The sequence below is a fragment of the Heloderma suspectum genome, chromosome 5 (genome assembly GCF_057233095.1).
Source record: "Heloderma suspectum isolate Gila_16-S chromosome 5, 16-S_ref, whole genome shotgun sequence".
Lineage (NCBI taxonomy): Eukaryota > Metazoa > Chordata > Lepidosauria > Squamata > Helodermatidae > Heloderma > Heloderma suspectum.
The window spans coordinates 133,226,278-133,245,134 of NC_139462.1; the positions used below are offsets into that span (position 1 = coordinate 133,226,278).

At 43.9% G+C, this 18,857-nt stretch overlaps 1 protein-coding gene across 1 annotated transcript in view; it reads left to right on the top strand.

Annotated features, from left to right (window-relative positions):
• The window catches only part of EPHA5 (EPH receptor A5), a 409,399-nt gene that overhangs the window by 186,789 nt on the left and 203,753 nt on the right, over positions 1–18,857 (top strand). The window contains exon 6 of the mRNA XM_084859796.1: positions 9,603–9,758. Within this exon, the coding sequence (XP_084715922.1) occupies positions 9,603–9,758 (156 nt within the window). The remainder of the gene's footprint in view (positions 1–9,602; positions 9,759–18,857) is intronic.

Sequence of the window (18,857 nt, forward strand, 5' to 3'; positions counted from 1 at the left end):
TAGGGTGGTATCGTCTGCATATCGGAGGTTGTTGATAATTCTCCCGGCAATCTTAATTCCGACCTGTGATTCATCCAACCCGGCATTTCTCATGATGTACTCTGCATATAAGTTAAATAAGCAGGGTGACAATATGCAGCCTTGTCGTACTCCTTTCCCAATTTTGAACCAATCGGTTGTTCCATGTCTGGTTCTTACTGTTGCTTCTTGACCCTCGTACAGGTTTCTCAGGAGACGGGTAAGGTGGTCTGGTATTCCCATCACTTTCAGAATTTGCCACAGTTTGTTGTGATCCACACAATCAAAGGCTTTAGCGTAGTCAATGAAGCAGAAATAGACGTTTTTCTGGAATTCTCTTGCTTTCTCCATGATGCAGCGAATGTTGGCGATTTGATCTCTAGTTCCTCTGCCTCTTCGAAACCCAGCTTGTACTTCTGGTAGTTCTCGGTTCGCATACTGCTGAAGCCTAGCTTGTAGGATTTTGAGCATCACCTTGCTGGCATGTGAAATGAGCGCAATTGTGCGGTAGTTTGAACACTCTTTGGCGTTGCCCTTCTTTGGAATTGGAATGTAAACTGACCTTTTCCAGTCTTGTGGCCACTGTTGAGTGTTCCAGATTTGTTGGCATATTGAATGCAGCACTTTAACAGCATCATCTTTTAGGATTTTAAATAGCTCGGCTGGAATACTGTCATCTCCGCTAGCTTTGTTGTTACTAATGCTTCCTAAGGCCCACTTGACTTCACTCTCGAGGATGTCCGGCTCAAGTTCAGTGACCGCACTATCATGGCTATCAGGGACATTCAGATCTTTCCTGTATAGTTCTTCTGTGTATTCTTGCCACCTCTTCTTAATCTCATCTGCTTCTGTTAGGTCCTTGCCTTCTTTGTCCTTTATCATGCCCGTCTTTGCACAAAACGTTCCCTTGAGACCTCCAATTTTCTTGAAGAGATCTCTAGTCTTCCCCATTCTGTTGTTTTCCTCGATTTCTTTGCATTGTTCATTTAAGAAGGCCTTCTTGTCTCTCCTTGCTATTCTCTGGAACTCTGCATTCAGTTGGGTATATCTTCCCCTTTCTCCCTTGCTTTTCGCTTCCCTTCTTTTGTGAGCTACTTGTAAAGCCTCATCAGACAGCCACTTGGCTTTCTTGCATTTCTTTTTCTTTGGGACGGATTTCGTTGCTGCCTCCTGAACAATGTTACGGACCTCCGTCCATAGTTCCTCAGGCACTCTGTCTATCAGGTCTAATCCCTGAAATCTATTCCTCACCTCCACTGTATATTCAGAAGGGATATGACTGAGGTCATACCTGAACGGTTTAGTGGTTTTCCCGACGTTCTTCAATTTAAGCCGAAATTTTGCAAGAAGCAGCTCATGATCTGAGCCACAGTCAGCTCCAGGTCTTGTTTTTACTGACTGTATGGAGCTTCTCCATCTTTGGCTGCAAAGGACATAATCAATCTGATTTCGATATTGACCATCTGGTGACGTCCATGTGTAGAGTCGCCTCTTGTGCTGTTGGAAAAGAGTGTTTGCTATGATCAGCATGTTCTCTTGGCAAAACTCTATTAGCTTTTGTCCTGCTTCATTTTGTACACCAAGGCCATGCCTGCCTGTTATCCCGGTGATTTCTTGACTTCCTACTTTAGCATTCCAATCCCCTATGATGAAGAGGACATCTTTTTTTGGTGTTAGTTCTAGAAGGTGTTGTAGGTCTTCATAGAACTGATCAACCTCAGCTTCTTCGGCCTCAGTGGTTGGGGCATAGACTTGAATTACTGTGATGTTGAATGGTTTGCCTTGGATTCGTACTGAGATCATTCTATCATTTTTCAGATTGTACCCCAGTACTGCTTTTCCCACCCTTTTGTTGACTATGAGTGCTACTCCATTTCTTCTAAGGGATTCTTGCCCACAATAGTAGATATGATGGTCACCTGAATTAAATTCGCCCATGCCTGTCCATTTTAGTTCACTGATTCCCAAGATGTCGATGTTCAATCTTGTCATCTCATGTTTGACCACCACCAGCTTACCTTGATTCATTGATCTGACATTCCAGGTTCCTAAACAATATTGTTCTTTACAGCATCGGATTTTCTTTTCACCGCCAGACACATCCACAGCTGAGTGTCCTTTCGGCTTTGGCCCAGCCGCTTCACTCTTTCTGGCGCTACTTGGAAATACCCTCTGCTCTTCCCCAGTAGCATATTGGACACCTTCCGACCTGAGGGGCTCATCTTCCGGCGTCATATCTTTTAGCCTTGTGATACGTTCCATGGGGTTTTCTTGGCAAGAATACTGGAGTGGGTTGCCATTTCCTTCTCCAGTGGACCACATTTTGTCAGAACCCTCTGCCATGACCTGTCCGTCTTGGGTGGCCCTGCACGGCATAGCTTATGGCTTCACTGAGTTACGCAAGCCCCTTCGCCACAACAAGGCAGTGATCCATGAAGGGGAATGAAAGCTTAAATACTGCTAAACATTGAAAAGTCTCACCACCATGTCTTTCCTTCTGTGCACCAGGTGTCGGGAGGAATTTTAATCTTGCCACTTTCAGATTTTGCAATGTTTGGAGGTATGATTGTGTGTGTGTGTGTGTTTGTGTTCCTCTTGGAAACTAATTAGGCAGCATGCGTATCACATTGTCATCAGCAAATTGCCCTGCTCTCTATCAGGATCTATCGAAGAAATCTTGTGTCTGGTAGCTTACACAGAATAGAACCACATCAAACTTTTTGTGCTGTAATGATTTTCTGTCTGTCTTGATGAGACATAATTGGATAAATTCAAGACCTCTTTGAAGGCTAATTACATCCTGTACATTGTAGACATAGGCTGCCCTTGTTATATGAGTTTGTGTCTTCACTTTTATCTCTCTTTTCTCTTCTTCAGTCTGTGTGCAAGTGGATTTGGTGATAGCTCTGAAATACAAAAAACAACAGGGACACACTCTTGCCTGTCATCCCCCTCCCTCCAGTTCCTATAGATATTGAAATGTAACATAAAACATCTCAATGGAAATAGGGCTGTATTTAGAGATAGCCTTGGAGTAAATAAAAGTCCTGCATTTCATGCCAGGAACCATAAAGCATGAGGTCCATATTTGAGTAATTTATGAACAGTCCAGCAGAACAAATTCAATTCCGAAGGCACTCTCCGGCTATCTGTAGCTGTGATTTATATTCACTTTTAAGGGCTGAATCTCAGAAGGTATCAACATCCACAGTCAATGGAGCTCAGCTCCTACAAGGATGACTATTCCATTTTCCCCCTTTAAAATTGCCAATTTTAAAAAAAAATTCCCAGTCTTTAGGTTCATAATCTAAAGGCTGAGAGTGCCCCCATTTGTTGAACAGTGGCCCAGTTCACACATCACAACCCAGAATATTTTAAAATTCTGGGTGATTGCAAACATGGCAACGTGCCGGTGCACACTGCCTGGTCACTCTCACTGCAAGCAGGAGTGGGTAAACCCAACAACAAACTGGATTATTTCTTTCTCTTGTCGGGGGAGAGATAAACCAGAATTCCTGGTTCTCTCGTAACACTAACCAAACCAGGGATGGAAGGTCTGTGGGTTGTTTAACCATTCCTGCTTGTAGCAGGAGTGATCGAGCAGTGTGAAATCTGGGTTCTTGTGATGTGCAAACTGGGCCAGTGTGTCTGCTCTGCTAATGTATCAAGTGTGGGGGGGTTTGGGTCTCCCTCTCCTGCTTTACCTGCCTATTGTCCACCACCCAATTCACTTCTCTCTGGGCCCACCTCATGTCTACTGTTTGAACTGGGTTGCACAAAACAGGAGTTCATATGACTTACTATGGAGAGGTAAGCTGGAGGAGTTCGAAGGTTCAGCTCCCCTCACCAGCACCCCTCTTTTGATGTAAAGATCAGACTCTCCCATCCCCTGCTTTGTATGTGAAAGGAGCAAGCATGTGAACAACAAATGTGGCTGCCCCTCTCACACCTACTTTGGCCCTAAGAGCCAAATACACCAGGGGCCAGGGGAGAATGCCAGAATGAAACTGAGTTTTTAACAGGCATTTAAATCCAACTGGGGCCAAATTCATCTTCCCCTTGTTAGGATTCTTACTGGTAGGAAGGCGGTGCAGGCTCCCAACATTCTCTGGTCCTCTATTCAGAAATTTGGGCAGATTCTCCTGCTCTTTGACTCTGTAGCCACACAGATTAATTCATTCTCATGGGTATAGGGAAAGGAACAAAAAGCCCATGAGGTAATAGTTTTCCTCTCACGTGAACTGAGTTACAGCCACCCAAAAGCATGGCACTTGGATCAAGGTAGGTCTTCCGTTAGGTGATATTCTCAACCAATTGCCACTCAGTTTATCCATTGGCTAGGAGCTTACTTTTCAGTACAGTTTACTGAGAGTGGTGATTCATGTTGGTCTGCTTGGTGGCCACTTGTGGATCACCAAAAAAGAGGGGATGCATCCCCCCTACAAAAGGACACAAATTTGCATATGTAAATCTATGCATATAGGTGAGACTTTAGAAATAATAACTATTATTTAAATAGAAATACAAGACATCTCACCATAGTGGAGAAGACCAACTGAGTGACCTCTCTGCATGCTCGGTCTGCTGTTGATGGGCAACTTCAAGGCCCCTGCTGTTCTCCCTCCTGATTGTACTGTAACCAGACTTGGACTGGGTAGCCCATCAAATAGAGGACACCTTCAGTTGGAGGACTGTCCTTTGCTAGCTCTCCAAAATAAAGGACTGTCCTCTGTGAAGTAGGACACCTGGCCACCCTAGTGGCCTTTAGTGCACTCATTGTTAGCAGGTGTGCATCAAAAGGCACACTGAAGAAGGGCAACATCACTTCTAGGGACTTCATAGCCTGAGGTCAAGACCTAGCTTAGTATGCTATCCAGGGATGTGTGCTCAGGGACCGAGGCTAATGCAGAAGGGAACAGGAGTGTGCAAGGTCAGCCCCCTGTGAATGGCAGACTATATGAAACCTCTGGATGGGCTAGGCCAGATAGAAATGCTAGGAGCCTAGCATTGCCCTGTGTAATAACCTCCTGCCTGCTGCACTTCTTGCTTTGGCTGTATCTGTTGTATGTCAGGCTACATTTTCCCCTGAAAATTCTAATATGATGCTAGAAATGAACAAAGAAACATACATCTGGTATGTGTCTTCCCAGTATAAGACATTTCATGTCTCAGAATGCTGTAATGATATACAGCTGCCATATTGGATAGAACATGGCCACCAATTTCACTTTTGTCATGTTCCCAATTTCAGAAATTGGACAACGTTGATTTTTTTAAGGGGTTAATGAAAATGAAACCGGGGTTACTGCCTCCTCTCATTTGCCGTGTTCACATGTCACAATAAGCCAGAATTCTAAGTGTTTTGCAAACCTGTCACAATGGATTGCCTGGGGCCCAGAATGTAACGACCCCTTCACCACCCAGAACAAGTCTGCTGGACAGCGGTGCATTGACGCAATAGTGGCAGGAATTCCCATGGAGTCGGCCTTAATATGGGCTCTAACCTGTGTTCGATTGGATTTGTCCCAGGTCCTCCTCATCGTTGTTCCAACCACCTACACAACCATTTCATTGCCCTCAGGCCCTCAGAATACCAAGGATCCTAGAGAGAGGGCACCTAGAAGTGATTATGTCAACTGCCTGGGTCGTCTACCCATTCCACATATCAACCAGGGCTTCAACAGGATTGCCAGCTCTAGAGACAGGAAAATCCTCCAAGGCATTCAGGAATCTTTCTGGATCCAGTAGTTACCAAGGGAGAGCCATTTTCATAGAACCCCCATCCCCCCAGCAGAGTTTATGAGTTCCAGCAAATGTTTTCTTTAAAACTCCTCTACTCACAGATCACTTTCACCGAGCCAGCACATATCAGGTTAAGAGTGTGAGCCACTAGACTGGTAAGGCCAGATATTAATTGAGAAAGGCCCATGGTTGCCATGGAAACCATGAAATACTGAGCTGCTTTAGGTTACAGGGCCTCAGCATGAATGTTAAAAGCCCTCAACACAATTAATTTTGGTGGGGAGATCAATGCCACCTCTGAGACCACCTCCGTTAGCTCAGGCAGGGATATGGCTGGGCAGCAGAGTCCACCACTGGGTGCGCACACTTAAACCTTGGAAATTGCCAAACAGGGTATCTCAGTAAGGGACTGGAGCTGCAATAGTTCACTACAACTCCACCTCCCCACCAGTCAGATCTTGCCTTCTGCTGCACCCTAAAATGTGTAGGGCTAGGGCGTAGTTGGGTCAAATTGGCCCTCATCCTCGCCCAGCCAGGTTTCGGTCACACAAGCCATGTCAGTTTGCTCATCTGGATCGGAGGCCTTCCCCGTCACTGACTTGGCATTCAGCAGCAGGCATTTTTTGATCTGATGTGTCCACTAGAGCAATCAGACAGTTGGGTGGTAAAACAGAAGGAGGAAGAGCCAAAAGATTTATCCTCTCTTGGACTTTTTGACCTCCATCACCATATCTCCCCCTGTCCATCATGACCGAACTGGCAGCCCCCCTCCCTCCCTAAAACACATTAGGTGACTGCTTTTGCCCACTGGCTCTTACTCTCCATCCACCCTGGCCACAATAAACCGGTGTGAAGGCCTTGATGGAAAAATGGCAGGTCTTTGCAGTGTACCTGTGCTCTGCCTACTAAGCACCCCAGCCTACTAAACCTAACACACAAGACTTAACAGTACATTCCTATATATATCTACTCAGAAGTAAGTCTCATTGAATTCAGTGATGGTTACTCTTAAGTGTGTATAGCAGGGGTGGTCCCCTACTGCCCCATGAAAAAAAAGTGTAGGGGGGAATTGTATCCATAGCACTACAGAGTGCACAAAAGGTCAAATTTAGCTTGTTTGTAGTTTTTTCCTTTAATTTTTTAAAAATTCATTTTCGGGCTGTCTGACAGATTGCGGCACATGAGTTGGGCAGTCCAGGGGGTGAAAATGGCCACCAGAGCTCCCTAAGTTGTTCCCTAAGGTGTATAGGATTGCAGCTAAGTATGGATGAATCTGCCAATTTGGTTTTCATTTTCCCAAACTTAAATTCAATTTGTCCTGAACGTCAAGATTTTTTCCAGTGTTAAATTCCGTTTGTCCCAAACCTTGTGATTCTTTTAAAGTTAGTGTGAAAATTCATACACGTTTTTGTGAGCATTTCTCCTTATACATGCATTTTGTATGCATTTTCCCTCAATATACACATCTTTTGCAAGGAGTTTTCCTAATGTAAAAGGCATTTTTAACATTTTTCACGAATATGAACATTTTTGTGTAGGCTTTCCCCTAATTACACATTTTCAACACATTTTTCATTGGAGAACTCTATTGCAAAATTCAGAGAAGTGTGAATTTCAAAGGATAACTGAGTTTTGGTTTGGGTATTGGTTTTAAAGTGTGAAATTAGGAAAGTTTGCATTAAAATGCAAACCAAACAAATATCTCCCCCTTCTCTAATTGAAGCCTGAATCTCCCAAAATGGTTAGACCAGTCTTATAATTATAAATCCGTTTATATGCATAAAATCTGTGGATTCTGCTGGCTTTGGGAGATGAAGGTGCTAAATGGGCATGATTAAAGAAATCAGGGAGTATAAAACTCAAACTAAGCGTAAATGAAAAACAAACCAACCCTTTTTCCTAGTATTCACCACTGCTAGCCAATGAATGCTAAGTGTAAGAACGATAGTATTTTTAAAAGCAGACCCGATAAATTAACATGCTCCTATCAATGGTCTCTTTTCTCCAGCCATTTAATTGTCTAAGACAAAAGCATTAGAATAATAGCCCCCAGTCACAACCAACAATTCAGACACTTTCAGTCCAGAAGGCATGCATTTTACAGGGGTCATGTCTAATTTGGAGCATGGCTTGGAGGAATCTGTCAGATATGTGGCTGTTCTGGGGGACAGGAAAACAAAGAGTAGGGAGGGGGAAAATACTTTTAAGAGTTCCTTACAGCTTTTGCTCTGCAAATAGCCCCTCTCCTCTTCAGACCAGTGCTACTATTACTTTTTGCTAAGGCATTTATTTTCTTAAAAAGGGGATCTTAAACAAAAACTGACAACCACATTTGACTATTTCCTTAAGATATGTATCTCTTTATTTATTTTCTTTCTTTCTAAGCAGTTTGCTAATGTTTTTAGCATCTTGGTAGGTACTTGAAGATCTGAGCTGTAACACAGCCGAAAAAGGATAAAGCTATAGCGGCCGATATAGAATGAATAAACACACACACTGATATTTATTGTGTTTTCAACATGTAAACAGGGAGAGTGGTGGGAAATGTCTGTTCTAGATGGGTTCACGCTCTCCCTGAAGAGACATATTTACAGCCTGAGGGTACTCCTGGATCTGGTTTTGCTCCTTAATTCCCAGGTAGCAGCTATGGACTGGCATACCTTTTGCCAACTTGGGTTTATTCATAAATAAAGAAGATGGCTTTGGGGACCAGATCCAGCTCATAGACTCCTAGTAGCCCACCCATGCTGTAGAGTCTAGAGCAACCTTCCCCAATCTGGTACCCTCCAGATGTGCTGGACTACAACTGCCATTATTACCAGACAACGTGGCCATTGGCTGTGTTGGCTGGGGGTAATGGGAGTTGTAGTCAGCACATCTGGGGGCACATCTGGTTGGGGAAGGCTGGTCTACAGGGTTACCTTGAGAGTGGGGCGGGGGGACTTCTGAGCCGATATAAAAAATAGACTGTCGGCCATCCTTTCTCTAGAGGGAACTCTAGAGGGACTTTCTCTTGGGATTTTTTCTCTGTAAAAAAATCCACTTCCCCTGAAGATCAGAATCCACTTCTCCTGAAGAAAATGTTTATAGGAACCCGTTAGGCTTTGTATACTTCTTACAGAATAATCCTTATTTGACACTAGCATGAAGCTCAGCTCTCTTGTTTTTATTTTCATCCTGGTGCAGTCCTATTGTCCCATTATAATTGCTTCTCATGATGTATGGACTCTTTTCTTATGTTCTCCTGTTGTCTATTATCAAACAGGTTTTGCAGGGTTTGGAAGCCCTGCAAAAACCTACAAAGCCTGTTTGACCAGAGACAGCCTTTGGGGTGAGTTACCTTGAGCAAAGCTCCTTTTGCTCTGTGAGAGGACTTTCTATCTCCAGCCTCAACTACATGGAGGCATCTCCACATGATTAGAGAATGTGAAGCAACTTCCCATGTAGTTCTGTTGGTTTTCAGCACAACACAACCCCCTCTCCTTTTTTCATGGTTTGTACCAAGGGAAGAATCACTCAAACTATGATGATGATGTATTATTATTACATTTGTGCTTTGCTTCCCACCGCACAATGCCGTCTTGAAGAGATTTACACGCATGCATGCACACGCGCACGTATATATACACACACACACACACACACACACATACAGAAACTAGGTGGGGAACTTATTCACACAGCTTGCCATGCAGGGCTCTTTCCACATGACTTGTGTCTCTGGCCACAGTTTGCTCATGAGGGTTTAATGACAGAAGTGTTTGCAAGCACTTGCAAGAGGACATTGACATGCTGGTGAGGGGGGAAAAAAACCCTCTTAAATGTTGGTTCTTCTGTTGCAGCGTGCCGGTTGGGATTCTTTAAGGACTCACCCCAGAGCCAGATGTGCACCAAATGCCCCCCTCACAGTTACACCCGCGAAGAAGCCTCAACCTCCTGTGTTTGTGAAGAGCACTATTTCCGAAAGGAATCCGATCCACCCACAATGGCCTGTACAAGTGAGTTTATTTGCACTTACTATATTGAAGTGTGTGCTTGATAAGAAATGAGGAGCCTGATGACAGATGATTAGGAACATATGAAACCCCCTTATACTGATCCGATCATTGATCCATTAATTTTAATTTGATATACCAGAGATTGAACCTGGAACCTTGTGCATGAAAAGCATGTGCCTTACTTTTGAGCTAGAGCTCCTTCCCCACTTTCAGTCATGCCATGCTGTCGTTCTGTTAGCTAAAACTAGGTTCCAGCAGTGTAAGTGAAACAGAATCAAGGTGTATTGAGGCAGTTCTCCTGAATCTGACAGTAAGCACGCGCTTGTGTGTTTTTTACACTTGCTAGGGACTGGACTAGACACCATGGAAGCAGTGATGTTGTGCGTGTGCCTGCCTTGTTCATGTGTAACAGGGGTGGGGTACCTCTTTCAGTGCAAGGGCCAAATTCCATTTTGAAGAAGCTCTTGGGGGGGCGCATTCCAGTGGTGGGCCGAAGGAAAAAGGGATAGGCTCAAAATACCACAAATGCCAGGATATTTGAGCATAAAGCTCTTACTGACAGTAACTCAACCATAGGAGAGACATTACAACCTTTTAGAATATTGGGGGGGGGGGACTGTGAAAGTGGGAAAGGAGTTGGGGTCATTGGAAGGGGCCTAGCCAGAGGGAACCCCAGAGGGCTGGGTTGGGACCCCAGGGGGAACAGATTTGGGCCTGAGGTCCTGCACCCTGGATGTATAAAGTGGGGGATCTGTTTTTAATATAAAAAGAGGTATGGGGAAGTGAATCCTCCCAACTTACCTTGCCACATTAGAGGCACTTTTCTCCTGGTCCAGTTGATTTCTTATGTCAGGGCTGCGCTGGGAAAGGAAGGAGCTTGGGCAATGGACCATGGGAAAATAAAGCAGTTGAGGGAGGGGCAGGATCAGCTCCCTTCACAAACCTTTTAATATTAAAATTAGATCCCCCTCCCTCTTCTTTAAACATGAACAAGGCAAACACATGAATAGGAAATGTGGCTGCCACCATCACATCTACTTTGGCCCTAGGGAATAGGCTCTTTAAAGGTAGGATGGGGCAGTGTGGAGTCATAGCATGTTGGACTGGGACTTGGGTGATCCGGGTTCTGGTCCCCAATCAGCCATGAAGCTTGCTGGGTCAGTCACTGATTCTCAGCCTAACCTACCTCACAGGGTTGTTGTGAGGATAAAATGGAGAGGAGGTAGGACCATGTAAGCCTCCTTGGGCTCCTTGCAAAAAAAAAAAGAAAAAAAAAGCAGGATATAAATGTAATAAATAATAAAAAATATTGTTCCCCACAAAGGAATGGGTGGTGGAACACCATGGTAAAAGTCCCACCCAATCCCAGAGTAGTCCCAATTGAACTTTTCTGCTGCAAACTAGGCCCTCACCCTACAATCCCCACTCCTCAGTCCTTACACATCCCCAGAAGGAATCCCAGCTACCTATTTTGCTCTCTTGCTGCTTAATGCATTTTGGTTTGCTGATATGGTACTTCTCACCATTTCATGTAATTTCCCCCCCATATCTGTTCCTTTGCTGCCTTATATTTTCCTCTAGTTGTGTTTGCAGACCCATCTACATTATTGCTCTGTAGAACCTGGAGGGATGCCAGTGTGGTTGCTGGACAACTCTTGTTGCATGGTCTGGTTTAGGTTTGTCTGTGGAGAGGCATGTATAGCAAAAGGTTGTTTCATGCTCCACATTTCCCCAAGCAGTAGGAAATCCTAGGGTCAAAGGTCATTTCCTGTGTGAGAAAAACCTACCAGAAGTTTGGAGTATTTTAAGCTGAGCACAGAGAAGCAGGCAGACACCCAGCCTTTTAAAAACAACATTTGATCCCCATAAGCAACAGCACACGCGTCCCATTACCTATCTTTGTTTTGTCAGCCATCTGGAGAACTCAGACTTGTCTCTCCTCTACATTCAAATTGCCAGACTTTTTCTTTCTAGTCTCCACTCAAAGAAGTCATGTGTATCCAATAGGTAGTAGCCACCAGCCATCAATAGCCATTAAAGTTAGCCAATATACAAAGACCAGGAGGAAAGTTCACTTCGTTTTGTACAACATAGTAGCAATCCTGTTATAAGATATATATTCAACACTCAGTGCCTTGTTTGATGTTGCTAAGCGGTTTCCCATCTCAAGAAAACTGGTATGCATGGTTCTGAGCTGATTGCAAATTATTTGCAATATTGCCTAAGTATGGGAATTAATCTAGTGCAAAATACTTCGGGCCCCAGTGCCCCTGTATTAATGCAGGGACAAAGTTAACATGGAATATCATATAATGGTAGTTGTTTTAGAAGGTGTTGGAGGCATCTTAGGTCAGAGAGGGAGAAGGTAAGATAAAGTGCTTCGTGCTGCCCACTCTCCAGAGGGGCGGAATTCTGTGGCTTGCAGAATTGTAAGATTTTGTAGCTGCTGAAAAAGAAAGCGGGCCGGGGGGAACCCCTCTGCCCCTAGTTCTGATGACTGCAAGCAATTGAAGTGCTGTATTTGCCCTTATGCGACGCAAGCGAGGCAAGAAAGCTGGGCTTATTGAGAGGCTGGACAAAGTCACTCCAGGGAAAAGTAGCTCTGTTTATAGACCACATGATAATAGATGGCTCAGCATAAACATAAGAGAGGTCCACTTCGTTGCCAAACCTATGAATGAAGAAAATTGAGAGTCGGCTCTTTGTCTGCTGGTGATTGACTTAAAGCTGTGATGTGTTAAGGTTACGTTATGTACATTGTTCATTTGTGGTTTGGGGGGAGGTAGATTGTGGGGGTGAGATCTTTTCAATAATTTCACGCGAAGCATGAACTCATCACTTAGATTAGTGTTTTTCAGATTGTTTTCTGATGAACCCCAGTGTTCTTCAGAAGCTTATGAAGAGCTGCTTGATGAGAAGTTCCATAATGGCAGACAAGCGGTCCTAAAACAAGGGAAACCAAATATTAAACGGTAGCCATAAATATGCGTATATTGCAAACAACATCTTAAAGTGAATGACATGAAGAGAAAGAGAGAAAAAATTGTGGACAGGGTGCAAGGGAATGAGATAGATGGGGAGTGCATCATGGGACTCTTTATTTGAAGCCTCACGTCTGGCATTATATGGTCATTATAGTCATATTGTCATTATCTGGTTATATGGTCATTATCTGGTCATATAGTCCATAGTCATTATAGTCACATGGTCATAGTCATATGATCATCATATGGTCATTATATGGTCATATGGTCGCTTCATTTGTATACTGCTTTTCTGTATGTATTACACTTAAAGCAATTCACAACAACGTATGGCAAAATGACAGATAAACTATTCATTTATATAATTTATATCCCACAACAGCCTTCCTCAACCTGATGCCCTCCAGTTTTTGGACTTCAATACCCATCAGCCCCAGCCAGCATGACAAGTGGCCCAGAATGCTGGGAGTTGTTGTCCAAAACATCTGGAGGGCACCAGCTTGGAGAAGGCTGTCCCACACCTTCAACATACATCTATTTTCTAATATGTTGCTATCCATAGTATCTTCAAAGAAAAAAAATATCCCAGTCTTATCTTAATGAATACATAATCAAATGACTTAAAATATCAAAACAATGTATTAATAACGATTTTTTGTACCATGTTGAGCTTCCCTTTGATTTTAGGCCTGCCTTGGAAACTGCCCATGCATTTCCTTACTATTTTTTTCCAACTGCAAAGGCTAAAATATGGCTTTGTTTGTAAAAACAAGCAGGTGAATCCAGACTAAGGCTGCAATCCTATAAGCATGTATCTGGATGTAATTTCCATTGATTATGTATAGGATTGCATTATAAATTAGAAGTTCATCTGAAAAGAAAAGAGGAGCCAGTGTAATGGAGATAGCGGTGTTAGTGAGGGAGGGATAAGGTAAAATTACTGTGATCTATTTCTATTGTTTTAAGAGAGAGAGGCCAGGGAGACAAGCATTTACTGGAGAAAGCATATATAGTCAAAAAAGATTATATATTTTCGAAGGGTTGAAAAGAGAGATGATTGAGATTTGGCATTGGTATGTATCCAGTAGGATAAGGAGAATCGTGTCAGTAATTTTCTTGAGGTTGATTATCTTGGAGATGCCAACATCATGACAAATAACAGAGAAGTAAAGATTGGAAATAATTATGGCTTATCAAATAGGAATATTTATAAATATTCAGCCACTGTAATGGAGTTTGTGAGACTGTGTGCTGGTCTGAAGGCTGGTCTTGACAACTCATAAAAATGAAAGAAAATGAGTGAAGTGGTCTGATCTCATCTCTAGTGTATAATCTTTGTTCTCCCAGTTCTTTCAGTAGCATTTTACTGATTGTTCATGAATTTCTTGTTTGCACATGTAGCCGTTTTCCATTCCTAATCGTTTGTGAAACAATTGTCAGTGCAGTAAATGTAAAACAAATATAGTTTCTGCAGCTACAATTGGCCACCATAGTTACCAGCATCTTTTCCTGAAAAGGTTTCTGTGCCTTTAAACAGTTATCTGACAAGCAAAAATTCATTATCCCCCCACCCCATGTGTAAATGTGGTAATGGACCAAAGTCTCTCTTGTCCAGGGCTGTCAGACCCAAGGCCCAGGGGCTTTATCATGCCGTATGGGCTCCTTTACATAGTTTGTGCAACCCTGACTACTCCCTATCAAGCTACTGAATCATCTTCTGGGTGAGGAAGCTCATGCCCTTAGCAGGGCAAAGTATCTGATCCAGCATCAGCCTTTCCCATAATGACCTTAAATTAGCAGCACAGGAGTGTGGAGAATGTAAGAGGGTGCAGTGCGGTATTCTGGTAAAGAGAGAAGTGAAAATGTGCTTGTATGTGCAACCAAGACAGAAGGAGGGTAGTGTTGGCCCCGTGTGGCCAGTTCAGGGTCAGACTTTGGCAGATGGAAGTCTGTTGGCATGTGAAATCAAACAGGAAAGAACAATCAAGGAAAGAAAGGGCTGAAATAGTGGGAGCTGCAGTGCTCAGACCCAAAGAGGTGGCAATGAGAGGCAACAGTGGTACTGATGGAGGGATGAGGGTGCGGGATATATAAATATATAGAAATATGGCAAATGATGAAGAATATTTTTAGAAATGAATCGTATGTTCTACCTTTCTTTCTGCCCACCGCAATCAGGACTGGTTTGGCATGGCCCCTGGACATCCATTCAGTACAAGGTTTGGATCCCCCCAACCGATTTTAATCTAGTACAGTGTTCTGTTTTCAGCTGCAGCCAGCGAGGTGCCTCTGGAAATTCACATGTAGGGATGGAGGTAATATCCCCCCCCCCCCCAGCATCTGGTATTTGGGGAGATGCTACCTTGTTTTGTGGAGCTTCTGTTTGGCTGTCAGGGCCAACACCTGTGGTGATAACTCTATTCACCATTCATTTGTCTGGTCCTTTAAAAAAACATCTAAGGGTCAAGCTACATGTTATGTTACTTGCTTAGTGTGTAGCTGAGCCTGATAATTTTCTTTACTGTAACTGCATGCACCCCTGAGTTGGATCAGGACCAACACACATGGAGGGGTGGGGGGGAGAATTAAATCTTCTCTCCCTACACACTTGTTCTCTGCCCAAAATTCCATCCCCCCTTCCTGCATGGGGTTTAAAAAAGAGACAAAAAAACCCTATATTGACTCAAAGGAGACTTTTTTCTGTTTTTAATCCCTGCATGGGTAGAGGAGGGATTTCAGGAAGAAAATGTGATGGGGGAAGGTTTAATCCTCCCCTCCCAGTACATGCTGGTCCAAATCCAAATCAAGGCCATGCAGAGTTAACACTAAAGAAAATGATCAGGCTCAGCTACACACTACACAATTAACATAATGTGAGTTTGCCTCTAAGCTAGTGATCCTTGCAACATCTTGTCAGCGAAAACCAGAAGTTGATAATGTGTAGAACAAAGTGGTACATTTTGTCTGTCCAGAATTTACAGCCAATCAACTTCATTGAGTGAAATGTGTGAAAGGTGTGAATGACTGGATATGTAATATGCCTTCATCTCATTGGATTCGGTTTTTAATATAAATCTGTAATTCAGTTGGAAACCACACCTCATATCTGCATCATTGTTTGTAATACAAGAGTTTCCCGAGCAGTGGTGAATTTTCTACAGTATGTGGGAATAGCAGAGCAAGGGCCAAACAAAATGTAGCGACAACCCCAGTGCAAGCTGTCCCGCCGCTTGCAGTGAGAGAGCACGTGCACCACTGCGTCACGACCCCCCAAACCCTTCTTGCATTGCGACCCCTTCTTCCCGCCATCACGTCACATCCCTCACCCCCTATCCTTTACCGCAACACGCGCCACCCACCCTCTTCCCACACCATGTCCCCACTTCCCATTACCTTTATCACATCACGCCTCTTACAATTCCGGCATTGTGGCTGCTTACCCTTCCCACATCATGTCCCCCACCCCTTACCTTTCTCGTATTGTGCCCCCCTTTCCCCTTACCTTTACTGCGTAGCCAGCGGAAACAGCAAGGGTGGCTCTTCAGAAAGCCTGCCAGGCCAAAATGCCTGGTTCTGAGGGGGTTCTTTCTCAGAGCCAGGCATGGGAGGGGTATTTCAGGAGATGGCCTCTAAAGGCGATCTCCTGGGACACCCCTCCCACAATGACCTGGCTCTCCAGAGGGTGGCTGCTCTGGAGAGACACACTGACCTCTCTCCAGCATGCACTGGAGGTGGCAGCAGTGGGCCCTCCTGGTGAGGGCTTGGGGTGGGGGTGGCGAATTGCACCACTCCTCCCTCTCTGCTGCTTGAGGCTGGGGGTTCACCCTGTTTCATAGGAGGGCTGGCCCTGTGTTCACAAAATTAGCAATTGCATGTGTTCTTAAAAGACGTGATAGGTGAGAGGAGGCAAAGATTTAAAGCCCCCTATTGTCCCCACCAAGGTCCTCATCTGGATCCGGGGGTGGAGGTGGGTGGGTGGGGGTGCAGGGAGACTGCACTGACTGTATACTCTAACAAGAACAACAATAGCGACATTTATGCAATTGCTAATTGCGTGAATGGTGTCATATCTAGTTTGGCTCTAATTGGACAGCTTTGCAGACATGGGAGTAAGGCTGAAGCTAGAAAAGGTGACATGTCCAACGGATCATCGAGGGCCAGACTAAATGTTCATTAAAGCACACATAGTGGAGTTATATGTGCTAGTTTTCTCTCCTCTCCTGTAAGTGTGCTCAACCCCAATTTGGATTGGACCCATGGCACTCTGGGAGAGGAGGATTTCAGCTTCCCCCAGCCATTTTCTTTGCAAAAATTGAGGCTTCCCCCCTCTTTTTTTATCCCCGCGCCTGTGTGTGTGTGTAATTTTTTTGGGGGGGGAGTGGGGGGAAAGCTCTCCCAAAATGCCGTGGCCCAGATCTGAGTCAGGGATGCACATGCTTACAGGAGAGTAGATAAAGCTTGCATGCATAGCTCCAGTATGCATGCTTTAACAAGCATTTCGTTTGGGCCTTAGTTACCGTTGACTTCGTGTTTAGTGAAAAATCTTTGTGATCTATGTCTTCCGTTGTCAGAGGTCAGCTCTGCACTCAGGAGCTCCTGGTTTTTTAAAAACTCCTGCACAACACTGTTGTCTATGAACAGCAGATGTATGCTGGTTTCCCTACAATAAACAGGCTTTAGAACTGTACCACAAGCCTATCCCCGTTTCCATGATTATTGCAGGAAATCTGCCTGTGTAAATGTCCATTCACAATTGGCAATGCTGTAAGTCTCTCTTTGCCATTTAAGCTCTAGTACTTTGTGTACCAAAGTGTGAATTGGCTCTAAGGTGCTTCTTCAAGTGTTGCAAGTGTGAATGTGACAAGCATCTGGTTGAGAGTGCTGCCATTACACAGGTACACTCTTCAGGGAGCTGGGCCTGGCTGTGGCTCCCAATGTAAATGTACAGTTGGTGGCAAACCCAGGTTTGTTACAGTGTAATGTGTGAAGAGGTGCCAAGCTTTTCTGAACATCTGGGTTACATCTTGGATCCCCTTAGGGACAGCAGCACAGCAGAAGGAACAAGGTGGTCCCCAGTGGAGATGAAACAGCTTTTGCTTTCTGTTTTGCGTAAACCAGGTGGCAGGCATGCTGGACAGGAGGTAGCAGGTGCAGATCAGGGATAAGCGTGTGCACGCAGCAAGGTAATAGATCGTTCAGGGACAGGCTGGCAGGAGCCATATCCAGCAGCTCTTGAACAGCTCTGTGGGTAACAGTGGCATTGCTTTAAACAAAATTTGGATTTCTAACAGGATTGACCTATCTTATCTTATATATATAATTAATAATTCACAGTTTGGGAGCTGGTTGGTCATCCCTTTTTGAATGCCTTTCTGTTGACCAAGTCTCATGAAACGTAATTCATCGAAAAGCTCTTGACACGCAGATTCCATGAATAACAACAGTTTTCACTGTAATTCAAAGTTGGGAATTTATTTATGTCCATAAAGCTTTAAAAAAAAAAGAGTTAGGCTATCTTCTGTAACAATGTACTATAAAGTTTTATTTTTAATATAAAAATGTCAAGTATAATTAAACACCCATAATTAATTGCAAATTGGAGTAAAATGAAATATGAATACAAAGAAGTATCTGTACATCTTTATAAACAGAGGGGTAGGCCAACATACAATGATATGCTGGTAACATACGGCCTGTAAACAAATCATGAAGGGATTAAGAGATACCTATAGTTAAATGTAACCAAGTCAGAATTTAGTAATTGCTCAGAAAAGAAGTCTCCAGCTGTTCAATTTAACAAAATAACATTTAAAAGTCTCTGAACACCTTTAGTTAAGTTAAACCTTTTGTTAGATTTGATTTTTCTCTGTGAACTGTGTTGGCAGGGAACCAACTTAGATCTCTCAACCATGCTATTAACAGAGACATGCTTTGCCTGCCCCCACTCCTAAACTGAAGGTATGGGGGATTTTAAAGGCACGGTGTGCTCTGGCTTGGAGCTGTGTGCTATTACATTGTTGGAGGAACTCATTGTTCCTGCTGCTTCCTTAACCTGGAACCTTCAGGGCAAGGATGGGGAGAAGGTAGGCTGTGCCTTACGAATGGGCCACCAACA